At 46.0% G+C, this 21252-nt stretch overlaps 1 protein-coding gene across 1 annotated transcript; it reads left to right on the top strand.

The window, feature by feature from the left end:
• The first annotated feature begins 7873 nt into the window (after positions 1–7873).
• Positions 7874–20409, top strand: LOC142817544 (solute carrier family 41 member 1-like). The gene is made up of 4 exons (XM_075894577.1): positions 7874–8046; positions 10825–10898; positions 12657–12940; positions 20137–20409. The coding sequence occupies exons 1-4, from the start codon at positions 7955–7957 to the stop codon at positions 20407–20409; spliced, it is 723 nt and encodes a 240-aa protein (XP_075750692.1). The 5' UTR covers positions 7874–7954.
• The last annotated feature ends 843 nt before the right edge of the window (positions 20410–21252 follow it).

Here is a 21252-nt window from a genome sequence, read left to right as displayed (position 1 = left end):
GAAAACAGCAGGGGGCCAAACCATGAAGAATTATCGGTAAAGAAGAAGGTGAAGGATTCTGAGACCAATATGTGGAGAATCGGTGGGATTAAGTGAGCAGTAGAGATCTATCGAACATTCAGCCAAGAAATGGCCAAGGAAAGGATCTATGATAATACTCGGGGTAGTTATCTATTGTTTGAGGCCAGGACAGGAGTATTGCGAACCAAGAAATACCGGGCCAAATACAAAGGGGTATCCTCGGTATGCAGTGCGTGTGGAGAGGAAGAGGAAAGGGCTGAACACTTGATAATGCTCTGTGAAGGGCTTCATCCTTTAGTTTGGATGATGACACCGAGTTTTTAAAAGCACTGGGGTTTAGGGACAGGGTGGGAAAGATACACCTTAAGCGGGTAGAAATAACTAGAAAGAGGTTATCCGATTGGTGGCTAAAGTCAAGGCACGAGTGAAAATTAAACACTTCACTGCAAAGTATGAATCCTCAACCTCACTATGTAAAGGAAAAAAGATAAATCTAGTTTTTCGTTCATTAACTATTACGGCTTGGTGGCACTTGCCACCGCCCGATCTAAAGGGTACAGCCATATCCATCCGTCCGTCCATCCGTGCGTCCGTCCGTCCATCAATGCATCCATCCATCCATCCATCCATCCATCCATCCATCCATCCATCCATCCATCCATCCATCCATCCATCCATCCATTCATCCATCCATCCATCCATCCATCCATCCATCCATCCATCCATCCATCCATTCATCTTTCCATCCATCCATCCAAACGTGTTCCATTTATTGGACAGCACGGGCTCGATACCATCTTTTAAGCTGTCTGCGAAGACGGTTTAAGTGCTGTCTAAGAATTCTAACACAGCCATTATTCTGGATTTTTCGTTTTAGTTCTCCGGTTCTGGATGAGCGCTTGGCCCGGGGTGGACGGCTTTGCATGTGTGAGTTCAAAAGCAGCAGCACTCGATATTGTTGGTTTCGTTGTGGAGACAGTCGTTTAAACATATATTTCCTGTATGTATGCTAATAATATTTCCTGTATGTATGCTACCTCAGCATTGCAGTTAAGATCCCTGCTTTCCCTTTCGCTCATGTTTGTCCATGTTTGCATGTATATTTCTACGACTATTTTACGAGGAATTGTGTCATGCCTACGTGTAACGATATTCACAAGGCACAGGTAGCGAGATATGTATACTAAGAATAGTCGAGAGTTCGACGGAATGCCGTCTGGTCAGGTAAAGGCATTGTTGAATAAAACAGGTCACTGACCAATGTAAAACAAAACAATGACGTTTCGGGACCCGTACGAATCCCTTGTTCACAATGGAATGACGACTGAGCAACAGGTTCTTATGTAACGTTGAGCGCATGGCGCAAAGTCCGGGAGTACACGTGGTTTAGTGTGCCAGATGATCTATTGATTGTGTTACTTGTCGTCTGAATGATTAGTGATTCGAGGTTCAGTCTGGTTGTAAAATTCTTCTCCGTGGCCATGATGCGTGCGTTGTCCCAGCTTATCTCGTGGCCCGTCTTCTCGGCATGCTCTGCGAGTGCATTTGTCACTGTGTGGCCCTTGGCGACGTCATTCTTGTGTTGCTTCAGACGTCTGCAGTAATTTCCACTCGTGCCAATGTACACTGATTCGCAATCGGTGCATGGTATCTTGTAGACCACACCAGGAAAGTGTTGCCGAGCGAGAGGATATTTCACATTTAGCAACTCAGCCTTAAGCGTGCTTGCTGGAACACGCGCGATCTGTACACCACGTTTTCTGAATAGACGGGCTAGGGCTACGCTTACATTTCGAATATAAGGAATCGATGCACGCTTTTGCGTAGACGATGTGTTATGCATGGCTTGACTAGTTGACTGCAGTTTATGCATGACGGATTTAGTTGTTTTCCTAATAAAAATCTTGGTGTATCCATTCCTGATCAGGTCATCTTCAATGGTCCGGAGCTCCTCCTGCAGGCTTCCTTCATCGGAACAAGTGCGAATCGCTCTTTGAACTAAAGACCGAATCACTGAGCGTTTGTGGGCTACCGGGTGGACTGACTCATAGTCGAGGTATCTACCGGAGTGTGTTGGCTTTCGGTACACAGCGAAGGCGAGGCCTGTGGGAGTATGTTTTACAACTGCATCCAAGAAAGGGAGGCAACCATCTTTTTCTTCTTCCACAGTAAACTTGATGGAAGTCTCGACGCCATTTAGGCAGTCAAGGAAAGCTTCGACGTCTTTCTTCTTGTTGTTGACATTGTTGTTGTTCACAGTTGTTTGACATTGGTCAGTGACCTGTTTTATTCAACAGTATACTAAGAATGTAACTGCAAAGGCTGAAATCACCGGGGTCATCTGATAAAGGGACGTTCGTAGCACTGATCGTAAGATACATTGCTCGCGTGATGTTTTTTTGCATCATGTGTAAGCCCAAATTTAACTTGTTTACGCGTTACAGAACACACGGCACAGTGCTTGTATCGAATTAAATGTTATTCAATGCTGGATTGCCCTTGAATTGCGAGCCGAAATAACTGAAACATCTTTTGCAATGTACCCGCAGTTCGTTTGACGAGCTTGCAAATTTTCTGAAGAGAGTTTCGATTGACGAAAAAAGCTTGCCAGGTCCTCAACGTTCAAAAACCGTGCATGAACATCGACAAAAGATGGCTTAAGCACTTTCGGTTGCGGACGGCTCTCTTCACAGAACCTATTTAGAATCAGCGCAGCGGTGAGGGTGCTGGTGGCGGCGTTTTTCGCAGCGCCACCTGGACAGAGCCTGACGTCCATGGCCACCGTAGAGCGAGCTCGGACCAACCATAGAGTGATCGTAGAGCTCTAATGTTGGACCATAAAGTAATCTCGGACAGACCGAGCGAGCTTTGTCGGCCCGAGAAGCTAGGCTCATCCTGTATAAAACCCCAGTATTTTTCATCGACACAGCCGTGTCACCATATCTGTCTTGAATTACGCAGAGCTGAACTAGTTGTTGTTTAGTGAATTATTATTTAAATGCAAGGCCAGTTTTTGACTGGTGTTAATTTCGAATAACAAAAACATTGAGAAAGTTTATCGAATTAGAAAATTATAAAATACATATGCGACACATTCATGACCTAGTGGCCTACTCACCGGCATTAGAAAAGTGACCTTTGCCTAAGCAATCAGGTTGACACATTTAACTTCTAACCAAACTGAGATGCGCTATGTATTCAAAGCTGCCGCAGAGAACGCTTATTAACGCTATGTTAGTGTTAAAATGTGCGTTACAATTAGAAGCGAGTTAGTTGTACTGAAGCGGTCAGGATACTTCGACAATAAGGTGCTATGCACTTGACGTACGAGAAGACATCAGAAACACATTCAATAATTCTTGTCTTAATAGCAAATTCATCTGCCCTAACGATGATCAACGATCATTTAGACATTGTGTAAAAGAGTGATTATTTTTCAACAGGTGCTGGTAAAGTAATCCATCTCATAAATGACTTAGTGTCAGAAAACGCAATACAATAATGCCAATATATTATTTTGTTGTCTTTGTGACATTTAAAATCGTGTTAAAAATATCATCGTCAAGAAGAGAATATTTTCGAATGGAGGGAAAAATTAACTTCAGTATTATAAATATTTTTTTTCCACTACATACATCTTGGAGCGGTGCGTACTAGCTTTACTTTAACGTTTGAACGCATTGAAAAGCGTTTAGTAAGCACAATGTTTTTTCTTTGATTTTTTAGCTCAAAAGAATGGTTTCCTACGTGCAATGATGTCCAGGAAAGATTAGTGGCTGACAGTGTTTTGTGCCCTACTGCTTTTACCACGTATACGCATGCGTTCGTGCACCACTCGATATAAAAACCTCATAAGTATTCAGCAGAAAGCTTTCATCGATGCATAATACCTGCATGATAGTGCTACATCAAAAGTGTTCTTATTTTACGGGACAAGTCCTTTTTTTAAAAAAAAAATCACTACTGCCTTCCGTCGGCCGGTAACATTGCCACACAAACGCTCAAGACAATGTAAAGAAAGATGAGTTTTTCAGCGATATTTTGCGATAGTAAATGTAAGTAATGCCGTTTAAATTAAGTTCGAATGTTTGGGCTCTTTAAAGCATTCGTAAGTGTAAGCACACGGTTGCTTATGGTAACTTTGTTTTAAGAACAGTGAAAGTACAGAAGGGTCCCAGTTTTTGTGTTTGTAATATTTCTGTGTAGGGGCACCATGGACATATAGGCTCATCCAAGGCACCTCGCATATTCGCAGGTGCCTTTGCAGGTGCACAACTACAGTGCTGTAGTTGTGCACCTGCAAAGAGCATGCAGAAGTGTAGCCTGGAGCTTTGTTTTTCTTAAGAAGCAAGACCCTAAAACACTGCATGCACACGCCATTTATTAGTACAAATGTTTGAGAGGATGTCAGGAGCATTTTAAAATGTGCTTAAAGTGGAAAGTGGCACCTATTCTGAAATAACTTCAGTAAATGGACGGCACGACGACAATCAACAGCATTGTGGAACGTTTCACTCGCTGATCTCATTACAATGCATTAGCAAAAACCTTGGGGGTCGAAATTTCCGGAGCCCTCCACTACGGCGTCTCTCCTCATCATATGGTGGTTTTGTGACGTTCGAGCCCACATATCAATCATCGATATATGTATTAGCAGCCGAGGAAGGCCATACTATTTCGTACGTCCTTTAAGTCATACAATCAAGCAGTTACACTCGCACTAACATGACCGGGCAAATCACCCTTTGAGAATGCATAACGTACGCCCACATGGAAACACGACATGGCTAGCAGACGACGCACGGAGCAATTCAAACTTCTTGTTGTTGTTGTTGCTGTTGTTGTTGTAGTTGTTGTTGTTGTTGTTGTTGTTGTTGTTGTTGTTTTCCTTTGCTCATCACTCGTACCCAATGGAGGATATTGGCCGATTATAAGGTGAATTCACCCAATACTTTCCGCATTGCTTCATTCCTGGAAACGCTAGTTATTTAGTTATGATTTCAAGTGCCATTAGCGAATTTGAAAAATATGTAGTGAGCCCCCTATTTAGCAATAAAATTGTTTAGTCGCAGTGATATATTCCTGAATGGCGAATAAAACATCCCCTTGGCTGTACCCGAATGTAGAGGCTCCAAAAGAACAAAAAGAGCAGGTTCTGATAATTCCAAGCCCAGTTCTTGAAGAAGTGATCCTAGTGCAATTTTTCTGAATAGATGAAAACGGCGATAACTGCGCGCTTCAGACAGTTGCCGCCAGGTGGTGACTCCACACGATCTCACAGTCAATAGTTGAGCACGGCGAACGGGTAGGAAAGAAAAGTGACAATAAGGATGAGAGAAGGCAAAGACGGGTACAGATGAAAAAAAAATAGAGAGTTAGAGTACGAAAACAAGTAGTTAACTTAACAAATAAACTTAACACGTGCAATTGAAAGTGTGAGCTCAGCTTCATATCACTGAACAAATCAAAGAAAAAAACGTTGAAGACCTGTAGGGAAAGTTTTTTTTTTGAACTATTTCTTCGCAAGGCTGTAAGGCAACGTCAAAGGCACGTCATAAAGATCCCCTTCACCGCTTTTTAGTACACTCATCTAAGCACAGTAGTTAACTTGCACAAGGGCATGTCAACAAATGCTCTCTTTAACCACTATGTTAGCAAATTATACATTTAGGAACATTCATCTACATACTGCCCTATGTGATATAGCAAGCTGACGTTCTGTACATTTTCAATTCCTGTATTTTTGTTCACACAGGCTTCGTGATGTCTACGGTCGTGGTGCTGTCCACCAAATGCGAAAAAAACCCGGACAACATCGCGCCGGCCTTCGCGGCTTCGTTCGGGGACCTGACCACGCTTTTCCTTCTCTCCGGCTACTCGTCTATAATGCTGTACCATCCGTGTGCGTCTTTGCCACGACCTATTTGATTGCGAAGCATTTCTTAGCGAACTTCGGTGACTTTCAGCGTATCTATCTATCTATCTATCTATCTATCTATCTATCTATCTATCTATCTATCTATCTATCTATCTATCTATCTATCTATCTATCTATCTAGCCGCCTACGACATTTAGCCCTCCAGGCCGTTTCGAGTATCGATACCAAACTTGGTATGGCGTAACATGACTATATGAAGAACATATCTCACTAGTCATAACATAAAAATCATATCATGTGTGTCATGTATATCATGATTTACATTTCATGGTCCTGCAGCTCTTGCGGTGGTTTCGTTCACATGGCTTCTTGCAAAACTGGTATGGCATGGCATTATTGCATGGGAAACACAAGGGACAGACCCTAACATGAAAATCATGATATGTCTGTCATGTAGCAACCTGACTATATGCCACGCTCATGATGCCCTCGCGGCGTTTTCGCAAGCGTTCTATACAGCAAATTTGCTATTACGGTAAGTGAGTGGATGACGAAGGTATGTGGCTGGTGCAAACATCATAATCATGAGATGCGTGTCATGTAAAAACATGACTACATGCCAGAGTCAAGGCGCCAATACATTTCGACGTGAAGCGGTGCGCGTGCTCGCCAGTGTTCATTTTGTCGCGTCGAGCCGGCGTTGGTGCACGCCAGGCACTGGTGCTGCCGTATACTCGCAGGCACGCGCCGCGTTGTATCGCTTTGACGCATGTGCGTTTCAGCGTGTTCGGCATCCCTCCGTCACGAAAAGAGGGACACGCAGTGTTGTCTGGGTAACGCATCGGCACGAAATGCAGCATGCCGCACTTTACACCAGTTGCCGTCGGGCCGCACTGACGGACGCTGATCGCGCCGGTCGCGCCTGGCGTCAGACTATAGAGTGCTCGCGTTCTTCTAACGTAGCGTCGCTTTACCCTTCGGGTTCGCGTCAACGCTACATTGGAGTATATTGGGCCCGTCATGATGCGCTCGCGGTCGTTTTGCTAGCTCTACATATACCAAATTTGGCGTTACGTGACGTCAATGAATGACAAACTATATGACTGGTCTAAACATAATAATCCTGACCCACGTGTCATATAAGAGCATGACAACATACCACGCTCATAGCGTGCTCGCCACCGTTTTGCTAGCTCCACATATACTAAATTTGGTATCCTGTGACGTCAATAGACGACGAAGGCAAATGACACATACAAACATGATAGTCATGAGACGGAAGTCATAGAAGGCATCATTTGCCTTCAACTCGTCACGTTGGGCTGATTTCAAAGTGACGTATTAACCTTTCTCATTCATGCTTCGCATTTCGTCGATTCCCACTGTACGTGGGATCTGCCAACTTTTATCAGCATTGTAACGACCAGGTCTTGCAAAAGTAAAGTAAAGCCTGTTGATATGCGTTCTTGTGCAAGTTACACTACGCTTGTTCACTGCGCACACGCTTAGGTGCTTGCCGCCGTGCTTCAGGTGTTTGGTTAAGTTTCGGTCCCACTTGCTATAAGAATAGTTGATATCGATTGATCACAATGTTTATTATACTGACACCATTGGTTCTGATGGTGCAAGTTGTGGTATTATATGCGTAGGCTTCATGAACAAGTGCGACCGCTCTATGCTAAGTTTTGCATGCGTTCAGAACACGAGCTGTTGATGGATAGGGCCACTTAACGTTGATAGTATATATTTAAACGTGCCAGAGCTAGTGGACAAGAAAGTGTTGCAAACAAAGGCCAGCAGTTATTTACTAAAAGCTGTGTGCATCAGTTGCGCATAACTTCAAAAGTGTTGCTGTAGCAATATTAATTATTCATCTACGTATAATACAGCTCACTTTCATCTCTTTTTTTGCACTCCCGTCTGTTCATGCATGGTCGCACCGCGAGGCAGCACCGACTGTCCCATTTCCCACGCTTCTACTTTCAATATGCGCTCGACGGTCATATGCAGATCTGGCGCCGCTTGTGATCGCGTTGTGCCTGCTCCTGCTGCCAATGTGGATAGTTCTGGCCCGACGCAACACCGTCTCCCGGGAAGTGCTGCGCGTCGGGTGGCTGCCAATTATTATCGCACTCACGGTCTCGAGGTAAGTGAGCAGAGAACGCACCCATTGCTCATTAGGAAAGCGAGTGTTACACTCAAAGCTTTTGCGTTCATTCAGGTGAAATTTCTTCCCGTAATTTACGTCTAAATTGGCTTTCCCTGCTGTTACTGTTGCTGCTCTGTCTACTAATAGCATTGGCAGCAGGCCACGCTGTGGTGTTCTAGTTGGTGAGGAATTAAAATGCTGACCGGAAGGTCGTAGGATCGAATATCGGCTGCTGTGACTGCAATTTTTGGTGGAGGTGAAAAATGATGTATGCGAACGTGCTGAGATTCCTGGGCACGCTAAGGAAACCCCGGTGGTCGACATTCTCTGAGTCCTTCCCTGCAGCGTCTCGAATAATTATAGGGTGATTTTGGGGCGCTGAATACCACATATCATTCAAGCATTTGCAGCAGTGTCTAGGTTATTCTGTACAAATCAATTTTATGGGCTCATTCTATTTTGTTTTGTTCTCTATTTCTATTTAAGTTTTGTATGTAGCTATTTGATGTGTCTTCTACCTGGAATGATGTGGAATGGGATAAAAAGAATTCTTAATAATGCAACGAGCAAGGTTGCGTAAAAACACAGGTTATTGTTCTAGAAACGTAAGCCGCAACAAGCTGGTACAGGCAGGAACCCGGCAAGCACGAGCCACACACGGACGTCAACGTCTTCTTTCACGCTGGCACAGAGCTGGCGCCACTATGCTTCGGTACAATTACTCCCCGCGTAAAAAGGAGCCAACCTGGCGACCTAGGGAAAGGACACGACAAGGGGGTCATAGCACGGTTTGAGGCGTGATACGTGTACTGTTTCACGCCCACGGCAGCGTTGGTCCGAGGGTGGATCAATGGGCTCAACTTCATAGTTGACAGGAGATGTTTGCCGCACGACACGGTAGGGGCCATGGTATTTCGACGAAAGCTTCGGGGAAAGACCGGGAGGGGTAGACGGGACCCAGAGCCAAACCAGCATTCTTGGGTTATAGTGTACAGTAGATGCAGAGGAATCGTGGTCAGTTTTCTGGCGCCATTGGTCTTGTGCGGTAAATGAGCGAGCGAGTTGACGACACTCTTCGGCATAAGCAGCTGCTTCAGAAACAGGCGTCGCTTCGGAAACATCAGGCCTGTAAGGGAGAATGGTGTCCATGGAGCATGATGGCTCACGTCCGTACAGAAGGAAGAAAGGAGAAAAGCCAGTGGTTGTTTGTGGCGCAGAGTTGTACGCGTACGTGACAAAAGGGAGCACTTGGTCCCAATTAGTGTGGTCTTCAGAGGCGTACATGGCAAGCATATCTCCAAGGGTACGGTTAAAGCGTTCTGTCATGCCATTGGTTTGGGGATGGTATGCCGAGGATTTCTTATGGACAGTGCGACATGCCTTGAGTAGCTCGTCGACGGCGTTCGAGACAAACACGCGTCCACGGTCACTGAGTAATTCACGAGGTGCACCGTGTCGCAAAATGAGATGGTGAAGAAGAAAGGACGCAACGTCTTTCGCAGTGGTAGCAGTCAGCGCAGATGTTTCAGCGTAGCATGTTAAATGATCCAGGGCGACGATAATCCACCGGTTGCCTCGAAGAGAGTTGGGTAGAGGACCATAAATATCAATTCCGACACGGTCGAACGGTCTCGCTGGGCAGGTTAAGGGTTGCAAAGGGCCAGCAGTGCTGTGAGAAGGCGTCTTGCGTCGTTGACACGTGGTGCATGACCGAACGTACTGGCGAACGTGCCGATACATGCCGCGCCAGTAGTATCTTAGACGAAGGCGAGAGTAAGTCTTAAATACTCCGGCGTGGCCACACTGGGGGTCATCGTGAAAGGCAGCGCAGATGTCCGAACGCAAATGACGAGGGATGACAAGGAGCCACCTACGGCCATCCGTCACGTAATTGCGGCGATACAACAAGCCTTCACGGACAGCAAAGTGTCTTGCTTGACGAGAGAGGGAGCGTGAAGTCGTTTCTGACGAACTGTGAGAGAGGACGTCGAGCAAAGAATTGATCCAGGGATCCTTGCGCTGTTCGGATGGCATGTCAGTGATGCTCAACGATGACGAATCGCAAATGGCAGTTGATAAGCAGGCAAGGTCAGGAGGCAGTGGAGAACGGGATAGTGCATCGGCGTCTGAATGTCTGCGTCCTGAGCGATAAACAACACGAATATCGTATTCCTGAAGGCGTAAATCCCATCGAGCGAGGCGGCCAGTAGGATCTTTCATGGACGCTAACCAGCATAAGGCATGGTGATCTGTGACAACATCAAACTGGCGTCCGTAAAGGTAGGTGCGAAGTTTTCCTATAGCCCAAATGATAGCCAGGCACTCCTTTTCCGTGACGGAATAGTTGGACTCTGCCTTCGTTAGTGTACGGCTGGCATAGGCGACAACGTACTCGTCGCAGCCATCCTTGCGTTGAGCGAGAATGGCACCGAGGCCGACACCACTTGCCGTGTTTGTGGACGGATTCGCCACTATGCTTCGGTACAATAAATAAATAAATCCCAGAATAACCAAACCAAACGGGTAAACAACAAAACCACAATAAACGAAAATAAATAATATTAAAAGCAGTCCTCATTTCAGACATTCAACATTTGCCTGGTCACCTATATTACTGGTTTGTAAACAAGGATAATTGAATAGAATTTCATAATGGCAATGTGGAATATTCGAAGAGGCTCCAAGTTTAATTACCCGACAATTTGTAAAGCTCTTCGTACGAAAGCTCCTAAATACAAGTTGCTAGTAACTTTTATTGCACATGCGTTTTTGCAGCTTCGGTGGGTACATCCTGGATTACGCAGTCTTCGCTTATCCGCCAATTGCCCTGCACCTGTCTGCAGTAAATGGTGAGTCAGGCTATTCAAACACTAGAATCCACCCCGTTCTACGCGATGGCTTTAAACAGTTACTTTCGCAGCCGAGTACGTGGCTGCACCACAGGTTCGGGGCTTGAATTGATACTCTTCCATAGTGATAACTTGAGAGTGAAGTAATTAAAAAAACAAATAAATAGCGCTTATGTAGTGTCTCTTCTATTTTTACAATATGCCAGCCAGGCGTGCCAAATGTAGCCATTCGTCGCCCTCTCCAGATCTTGCCGTTTGCCTAGCTTTGGCCTGCGCTATGTGGTTATGGGGGAGATAGCCCATCATGTGGTGTCTCACGAAGCAAATCATACGAAGGATTGTTTTGTTCGGTTGTGTACAGATCCGTGGGGCAGTGTCTTACATTCCTGGTGTTCACAATGTTGGCGCTCACGCTGCTTCTGTAAATGCTACGGTACTCTAAGATAGCATGTCGGCGTTCATGGCGCTATGTAAGCAATCAATAGGGAAGCATCATTACGACACTTCTTCATGCACTGACTTCAAGAGCACCATGAGGTGGCATCGGCAAGGCTTTGAGCCAGAAACCAAGGAGCACGAATGAACGAATCTGACAGATGTGTAATACTTCAGCATAAATGTGTCCAATATACCTACGAGGGAAAGTGCTTGAACGCACGTGTGGCGCAAGCAGCTTCACATGTGGCGACGCATCACGACCACTCCCTGAACTAAGGTGGACCGATGGCTTCCGTTGAGGAGCGTGCATTCGCACTGGCTCTGAAAGAAATGAAGGAGGCATTGGCTATTTCTTTCTTCATAGATTGGGCTTTTACCTGAAAGGTAAACGTATCTTGACAGAGGTATCTAACCATTTGCTGCGCATTTCCACAACGGCGAAGGAATGAGGGCGGCAGCAACAAATTTAAGTTAACGTGAAGAACGGCATGCAGCTCGAACATGCCGCGCGCTGTTCAAGCAGAACAGATGCACGAAACGGACATACAACAGAACAAGTGCCAACTAAGAACTGTATACCAGCTTCTCACTAATCGCTGGCTGCTCAGACACAAAGGAACGCGCATGAAACGAACGCTCAAGTATACACAGAACCAGTGGGAATCAGCAGCTGTCACAATTGTTACCTAGTATTTCAGCAGTGCACTCCTTTCGCAAAGGCGGCCACTGCAGTGAGCGAATTGGCATTTGTGTTCTCCGTAACTTCAACACAAACTAGCTGTGAAACGTTTAAACCACCCGCATTGAGGGCACGCCCGCACGAGCGGCAACGTCTTGCAGAGGCGTGCTCACTCGTGCGGACCGTGGGAACAGATTCAGAGGAAGAGCGATGACCTCTAAAGTTGAATCTCAAGCGCACCCTTCTCACTATCTCACCAGTAATATAAAGTGAACGGGCTGAAAAGCCACCGACCTATGATCACCGTCAACAGAAAATAACGTACATAAATAGCTCACCGTTAGTGCACTGATTAATGTGCGTTCCGTGGTGGAGTCGCTTCACTCCACACGCAGCGGAGCTATATATAGGTGTCATAGGTGTGACTCATGGTGACGGAACAATTTGTTCTTTTCTTCGAATTTTTCTTGGTCATCTGTGCGTGTATATTTCACAACGTATTACCCTCGACGGAAAGACGTGAGTGGAGCGGTGGTGTAACCCGGCGTAAAACATTTTCGTGTGAGAAAGTTTGTTTCGAATAACAATCGAACCAACCATAAAATACTCTGCTTCGCGTGTCTGATGGTTACCGATTGCAGCGCTGGGCGGCAACCTGGCGGCCGTCTTCTGCTGCAGCTTGTCCAGTTACCTGAACCGGGTGACGCCTCTGGGAGACATACCATTCGGGGAACACGTCTGCGTGGGGCCCCTACAGATGTACTACCAGGGTGGGGAGATGGCCAACGTGGCCTATGTGCTCATCGGCGTCGTGGTTCCCGGCCAGACGCTGTTCGGCCAGACGCTCTCTAGGATTCTGTGCTTCGGCAAGGTCTCCATGACCATCACCTTCTTCGCAGTGTACTGTGGTGCATCGCTAGGGCAGGTGGGTCCTAACCAATGATGTTATGTAATTACAAAACACGAAAAATTCACTTTAGTTTAGACACAGGAGAAAAAACATGAGTTTTCCGCACCTGACCATCCGGGCTACGAACAACGCTGACAAACACTCCCAGGTGTCGACGCACAAGTACACCCGATAAAGTAGACAGGAGGACTACAGCCGGTGTAGTTCAAATCGTTGAGCATTGGACGCCTTATTCAATGGCTGCAGCTGTGGTCTCGGCGGGGCCTGTAGGAAGGAAGAAAAAAGGAGGGAGCATCATCACACGAGTGAAGTCCACCGTGTCGGCCCAACACATGATCAAAATGTCAGAGCATACGGTGGGATTTTGTGACTTTGGTGGCGTTTCATTTTTGAACCTCCTGCGTGAGCCGGCTGGTCTGCACCGAACAAAAGGATTTAGAATGAAATCTGCTGCGTGCTATACTCCCCAGTGCATCGCAGTATCGGCAAGGATCGTTGCGTACTTGATCTTGGCGTGAAATGTCACATGTTGGGCCAACCCTGGTGGCTTCAAAACGAGTCGGCTTGCCAAAGCTGGCTCAATTACGTAATATTTTCTTCTCGTATATGCCATTTAAAATTCTTTCTTTCAGCTAATCAAAGGTCAATTCAAGATCGACACGTCGCACCTTCTATATTTGTCAGGTTACGATACCAGACCCAGGAACTCACTAGCTGTAACTGTAATCATGACACGTTCCAAATTCTTTCTTTCCTAGAATTAACTGTAGTGGATCGGAACAAATAGCCCGGTAAAAGGTTGATGCAAGATTACCTCTCGCAATTTGAATCTCACCTTCGGTAGGAAGCAATTATCTTCTCTGGCTAGAATTATTTTGATATGCGTATTTTTTCTCTTTTACCTCGTGCTAACTCATCTGTTGGACCCAAAAAATGCTGGACTAACGCTTATTGCCCTTTAGTTTTGTTCATCAAAGCACACGTGCGAACAAATTTATTGTTTCTTGGGTCTTTTTTTTTTTATTTTGATGCACCTATATAATGTACCAAGCTGCCAAGATCGTGTACATGATCACAGTATCAATCAGTAGGCGTATAAGTAAATAAATATACAAATACATACTTAAACAAATAAGGAAAAACTGAAATAAATAACTAATGAACTGGCAAGCTTATGTTTCAAGCAGAAAAAAAAACAGAGATAACTATCACCAAGTGAAACTGGTATTTGCAATTAAACAGAAGCCTACTTGACTTGTACCAAATCATTCTTTATCGCGTCCGGTGCTGGTAAACTTAAGCCCGGCGAAAAAATGCGCAGCCTGAGCACCTACAATAAGACGTGCTTTTTTAGGGAATTAAACTACGGCTTTGACTCACTTTGACCCTCCACAAGTCATTGGCGCCATCTCTTTGAGAGACTCGTAAACGCACTCTATGGCACCAAAACTGAATGGTTGTGTCGATTTTCCCATGTTCGCTGATTCAGTTTTATATATAAACTGCCCATGCCAGCTGGAGGGGTTTTCTTTTTTGCATGACTATGTTGGTATCTTTTGTGTTCGTGATTTTCAGTACAGTTTTTCCGGAAGCCGGGAGGTAAGGGCCACATAAACTTTGGTAGCAATTTTCGAGTTTTCAGACAGTCACTAATGCATTACAGAGAAAGGTATTATGAGAGCACAAGGGCCTTTGTGCCGTAATTGTCCATCGCCGGTGTTCGTATCCGCTATCGCGTGCTGTGGAAAAAAGAAACAAGCGAAGTAAATAAAAACTCCGAGGCACGACTGGGATTCAAAACCAGGTACCCTGCCCTCCAGGCCAGTAAATTACCATTAAGCTACACTGGTGCTTGAAACCTCATGCGTGAAACTTCGTTTCAGATTAACACTAGGCAGCTTTCATGTCGAGAAAAAAATCGCGTTATTATAAGTAATAAATTGTTCCAGAACAGCGAAGAAACAACCAGACATCACACAATGCCAATGGCGTTATGACCAAGAATGCCATAGTGGATGCCTTACTACCACAAATAATTGTTATTTATGGCATAATCGCTACTCTGCAAGTGCGCTCGTAGCAGTTACACAATGTATGAATAAAAAGATGCCTTTAGCAATGCCACTCTTGCAGCTTTCGCAGTGACAGTGCAGTGCGTCTCGCGCAAGCGTGGTGTTTTTTTTTTGCTTGAACAAGAAGTCACGTTGAGGTGCTGTAACTGCCCATCGGTCATCATGGCGTTTTAAGCCAAGCCTGAGGCCTACGCACGAGGGATGGAGGATGTGGTGATGCACTTTAGCCGTTAGTTTATCACCAGTCAATTCATTAATAATAATAATATTGTTCTTTCCTAAGAATTTTATCAGTATTAATAATAATATTTATCATTATACCATTAATTTTTTGTTGTTGTTCTATGGGTGGCTTGGCGTTCCGATATGAGTGCAAAAGGCGACGCGGATGCCTCCTAGACAGACGCTTCGACAGACATACTGCATGCAACACTTCAACAGCGGAATAAAAAGAAAGGTGAGACAAAAAAAATACTTGCTAGTCACATTCACCCTTTTCAAATTCTAAGTATCCGGATCATATACTCTATGAGGTAACCCAGAATTGCGTCATCTAGGCACGCTGTTTTCTAGCCGTTCTAAGTTTGCCCGAGGCTATCCTTATTATGTTCGGCCTTCACCCTCCAAAGGTTGATATGTGGGGCTTAACGTCCCAAAACCAACCCTCCGAAGGCCCTTCACGAAGATATGTAAAGTAAGAGTTCAAAACTAGGGTGTAGTAGTGAGAATCGAAAGCAATGTATACGTAAAAATTCCAACAAGAAGGTACAGAGGTAGGTTATGACAAGCATGAGCAAAGAGGCCGTTTTTAGACAAACTCCACTCTCTGCAATGTATAACAGAATCAAGTCCTTTTTATTGAAGTAGTGATACCTAAAATGACGCGAGAGCCACGGTTACTCTGGAAGCTTGTTGTATTAAAAAGGGTGACAGGAAATGCTGTAAAGAAGAGAGGGGAAATTTTTAAGTACAAGTATATATTATAGGTCAACCTTATTACACCTAACTAACTACATTAATAGGGCAACAAAGTGTCTTAAAGACTGTTTAGCCACTTTTCGTAATAGCACCTGTCCTATCCCAGTTCCGCCACGGTGGTCTATTAATTATGGTGTTCGAGTGTCACCAACATGTCTCTGGATCTTATCCTCTCTGCATCGGCCCCATTTTCGATGGAAGTGAGAAACCTATAGGCCCATGTACTTAAATCTAGGTGGACGTTGAAGAAGCACAAGGGATTGGAATTCACGATAATAAAAAATTTGAACCCTCTCTTCGAACGGCACCCTGAAAGAGTGCGAAACATCAGCGTTTAGCATGCGTGGCGGGACGGTTTGAAAAGGCGCTAACGCGGGTTCTGTGGTGAGTGCTGGAAGATTCGTTTGAAGCGATGGCTGGCGTATGTCTAGTTTCTTCAGAGGGGACACGGGCGCTGGACCGGAGCAGGCGCGTGTTTCGCCTTGATGATTGCCGCCTTGTGAAGTGCACGCTGAGAGGTTCCTGCAGACATTCTGCGTCGCAGTTGGCTAAGGCCAGATTGATGCGCATTCCTTTTATTGTGGTGGGTTATTTCCGTTCTACCGACACGCACTTCAGCGAGTGGACGTCTAGCATGTAATCGACGAGCCATTCTCGTCTTTCTCCGCTGACGAAAACGTTGAAATCTCCCGCGACTATAAGAGGCACATCGACAGGCATCACTCACTTCAACAATCAGCGCCTCCTTCAGACAGCGCTGAAGCTGCTCCTTCGGCAGGTTGGAAGTGACGTAGAGCACGAAGATCGACACGTCACCGATGCGCAAGGCAACTCACTCGAACCAGTTGTGTCTTCAAAAAAGCCCTTATCGTTCTTACACGTCGCCTCTTGTTCGCCCGGTGGAGCCCAGCGCTTGCGTACGGGTGCTTCAGTGGAGGCGTGTGGCGCTTTCGAGACGTTGCTAAACGACGATGACGTCGAAAATTCGTCAGCGTTGGCATTCCGCTGTCGGTGCTTGTACTTGGCTTCCTTCACTCGCGTCTCGTCGGTGTTGCCGACGCGTTGTAGACGCTTGCGCTTCGCTTCCTTGGCTTGCGTCTCGTCGGTGTTACCAGCGCGCCTTCTCCGTTCCCGCCCTCACAGCTCGTCGGTGTCGTTGATCTTGCACTTCCGGCGCTTGAATTCGGCTTCCCTGGCCCACGCCTTGTCGGTGTTGCCGTTGCGACGTCGCTATGCGTGAACGCGATCGGCTCTGCTAACCCTCGCAACGCCGAACAACGCCCGGGTTAGGCCAAATCACTTCGGCGCATCTTCCAGCGGGCGAAACAGCTAGCTTCGCTTTCTGGTGTCCTCTCTATTGCAGATAAACGGTCCGAAAGAGTGTTCACTATACTCGGTGACAACTTCCTGTGGCAGCACAGCCAAGGCTACGAAGCCCACACACGCCCTTTTTTACTACGCTTATGCTGTACCACGCTGTAGTGCCTTTGTTTCGGCATACTTCGTCAAATAGTCCGTGGCTGCTACGATCCACTTGTTGCTGGCAGATGTCAGTGAAAAGAACCTCAGTAAATCTATTATTATTTGATCGAATGTCACCCTAGGTGGTTCGAGTGGTTGAAGAAGTCCCGCGGGCTTCAGTGGCAGGGATATGTGGCGTTGACAATCCCGGCGGATTTTCTCGTATCGCTTAACAGATGCGTAAAGCTTAGGCCAGTAGTGCGCTTGCCGAACTCGATCGAGAGTTCGAAAGGAACCTATGTGACCAGATGTGAGCTCATCGTGGCAGGCGAGAAGCATGTCATCACGCAAGTCAGTTGGCACGCCTAGAAGATAAGTTCTCTCAATGCTGTTGGAGTTTTTCTTATACAGGGCCCCATCTCACAGGCATAATGACGACAGGCTTAGAGAAGTACAATGAGGTATGGAAGAGTTACGTCTTTCAAGTTTTTGATAACTGCACGTATTTCGTCGTCCGCGTGCTGTCGTGTAATCAGATCGGTTGTAGTAAGGGTAGTGTAGTACTACCGTCATCTTCGTTGTCATGGCCACAAATCTCGACAGGGGCGTGGGACAACGAATCGGCATCTTCGTGCTTGCGGCTGGATTTGAAAGTGATCGTGAAATCGAATTTCTGCACACGAAGACTCCATCGTGCCAGTCGCCCGCACGGATCCTGTAGGTTGGCTAACGCGCACAACGAATGATGGTCGTTCACTAGCTTGAAGTGGCGTCCATGATGGTAAGGCCTAAACTTCATCGTGTCCCATACAACAGTGAGGCACGATTTTTCTGACGTGGAGTAGTTTAGGTCGGCACAGGAAAGAGCGTTATCACTTGCACCATGCCCTCTTGTAGTTGGACGAGGTCAACTCCAAGACTCACGTTACTGGCGTCAATATGAATATCAGTATCAGCATCTTGGTTAAAAGTGAGCGAGGACTCGCGGTGTCTGCAAATGCTCCCGTAGTTCAGAGAAAGCTGCGTCCTGTTCTTCCTCCCAGACGAATTACACATCATCACGAGTGAATTTAATGAGTGGTTCAGCAATCCCAGAAAAATTGGCTATAAAGCGGCGATAGTACGCACAGTGCCCTATAAAGCCACTTACCACCTTCCTCTCACGTGTAACGGGAAACGAGGTCACGGTGGTGCTTTCGTCAGGGTCTGGGCGAACACCATCCACACTGAAATTATGGCCGAGAAACTTCAATTTTTTATAACAGAAGTGGCTTTTTTTCTGGTGTCAGCGTAAGGTTAACAGAGCGGAGTGCTTCCAGCACTGCCTGCAGACGCTTTATGTCCTCCTAAAAGGTCGCAGAAAACATGACACCATCATTTAGATAAACTAGGCACATGTGCCACGTTGGACCGGTAAGAACAGTGTCCTTAGTGCTCTGAAATGTCGCAGGTACAGAACAGAAGCCGAAGGGAGGTACTTTGAATTCATATAGGCCCTCTGGTATAACGAAGGCGATTTTTTCGTGTTGTTCATTAACTTCGATCTGCCAGTAGCCACTATTCAAGAACATCGATAAGAAATACTTATCCTACCGCAGTCTGTCGAGGGAATCATTCATGCGGGGCTGCGGATAGGCGTCTTTTTCAGCTACGCTTTTGTTTTCTGTAGTCTACGCAGAAGCGCAATGATCCATCTTTTTTCTTTACGAGAACAACCGGAGATGACTACAGCAGTCTTGGAAGGTTGGATAACGTCATCTTGCAGCATCTCTTTAACGTGAGGATTTATCACGTCACGTACCTTTGCCAAAACGCAGTATAGGTTTTGTTTTATGGGTGAGGTGTCGGTATATGCAATTATTCGGTAATTGGGAATCAGTGTCTGACCAACCTGCGAGTTGGATGCTAAGCACTCTTTAACTCTATATAGCAGTTCACGTAGCTCAGTCTGTTGCTGTTCCGAGGGGGTCAAATTGACATCAACTCTGCAAGTAACGAAGTCACGTCACCTGGTGTAGGTCGAAGCTTGTAGTCGGCTGATGTAGATGTGAAACGTTCAGCAATGTCTGCGACAGGGTAAGCTAAAGTGATGGCGGTGTGACAAAACAGGTGCTGGTACTCGTTACTGAAATTAGCCACAATATATTTGTTGGTGCTTAACGTTCCAAAACCACTGTATGTATATGCGAGAGACTGTAGAGCATGGCTGCGGAAGTTTGCATCACCTGAGGTTCTTGAACGTTCACCTAAATCAAAGCACATGGGCCTCAAACTTGGGCCTCAAGCACATGGGCATCCGTCGAACATACGAACGCTGGGGCTGTGATTTGATCGCATGATGATAATATGTGGGGTTAATTGCCCCAAACCACCACATGTATATGAAAGGCGCTGTAGTAGATGGCTCCGGATATTTAATCCACCTTAGGTTCTTTAGCGTGCACCCAAACCTGAGCACACGGGCCTACAGAACTTTCGCCTCCATCGAAAATGCAGGCACCGAAATCGAGATACATTCCCCCGACCTGCCAGTCAGCAGCCGAGTTCCCTAGCGACTAGTACACCTTAGCGAGTGGTGGTGTCAGAATTTCTTAAGCTCTCTGCTACGACATGCCTAATAAATATGTCGTGGCTTTGACACGTGCGACTGCAACTAGTAATATTGAGCCGGAACAACCAACTCTTACTCGAATTGTGAAGGTGCTGGTATTGCTGTACCTGGCGCGCCTCATCGTGTACCACCTCTGGAACTGGGGTGTCGACCCGGACAACGCGGCCATCCCCTGCCTGACGGGCTGCGGTGACTTCCTTGGCACGGGATTTTTCACCCTGGCCTACGCGTTGCTCTACTACATGGGCGACGAATCGGCCGTTCAAGAAGAAGAGCTGCACTCCTACGTGCCCGTGACCACTCATCTCACTGCGCATACGTCGTCTTCTACGCCAAGTTACGGGAATTCTACCTTGTCCTAGTGATGCCACGTACTTTGCTCCAGCTGAGTGGACTAGGCGCAGTTTCAGTGCTCATTGCACATTGTGCGCTTTGATATGTGATGAGAAGACCACTTTCTTGTTTTAGTTTTCGTTGTTTATAAGGTTATTATGCTTTTATCTTTATTACGTCAATTATATTTGCGAAAATGAAAGTTTGCTGACCCTTTGGTTCTTTTTTACTTTGTGCGTGTATGCATGCATATGTCGCAAAGCTCAAGTATGCTTCGACAACGTATTGATATCATGATATCAGATACGTGAAGACGTAAGTATGAGTGTTGCGCAAGTTAGATGGGTTTTCCGTGCAATATTTTGGATAAAAAAACTACACTCTATGTCTTCTTTGTCTCATTTTTACTTGTGATGGTACATTTTGCGAGCACTGTATAGTAATGAACATGAACATTTAGAAGACGTTTTGGGATACATGCCAGTGATGAATAACTTGAACTGCCGAAGGCAATGCCGACAATATTGTTACAACATATGAAATTTACGTATGTGCATCTGTGTAGCGGAGAACAGGGTGGTGCGAGACGAAGAGGACTTTCGGTTGGTGGCAAGAGGAAATTAGTTTTTTTGGTAAGCTACCCAATTTTCGCCGATCCGCCAAAGTGTGTGTGAGCCACGAGTTTAGGATCTACATCTACATCTACATCTCTGGTGCACGTTCATTGTATACCTTCAAGTCGACCGTTACGTCGGCTCTGAATAAACCCCTCTCGTAGACGTAACAGAGTGGTGGAGGTGGTGGTTAACAGCACGTCAACGAACCACGGAGCCACAGCTGTTTGAACTTCTTCGGAGCTGTTGTCTTGCCGG

Source organism: Rhipicephalus microplus, chromosome 5, assembly GCF_043290135.1.
Source record: "Rhipicephalus microplus isolate Deutch F79 chromosome 5, USDA_Rmic, whole genome shotgun sequence".
Taxonomy (NCBI): domain Eukaryota; kingdom Metazoa; phylum Arthropoda; class Arachnida; order Ixodida; family Ixodidae; genus Rhipicephalus; species Rhipicephalus microplus.
This window is presented reverse-complemented; position numbering and strand designations above follow the sequence as displayed.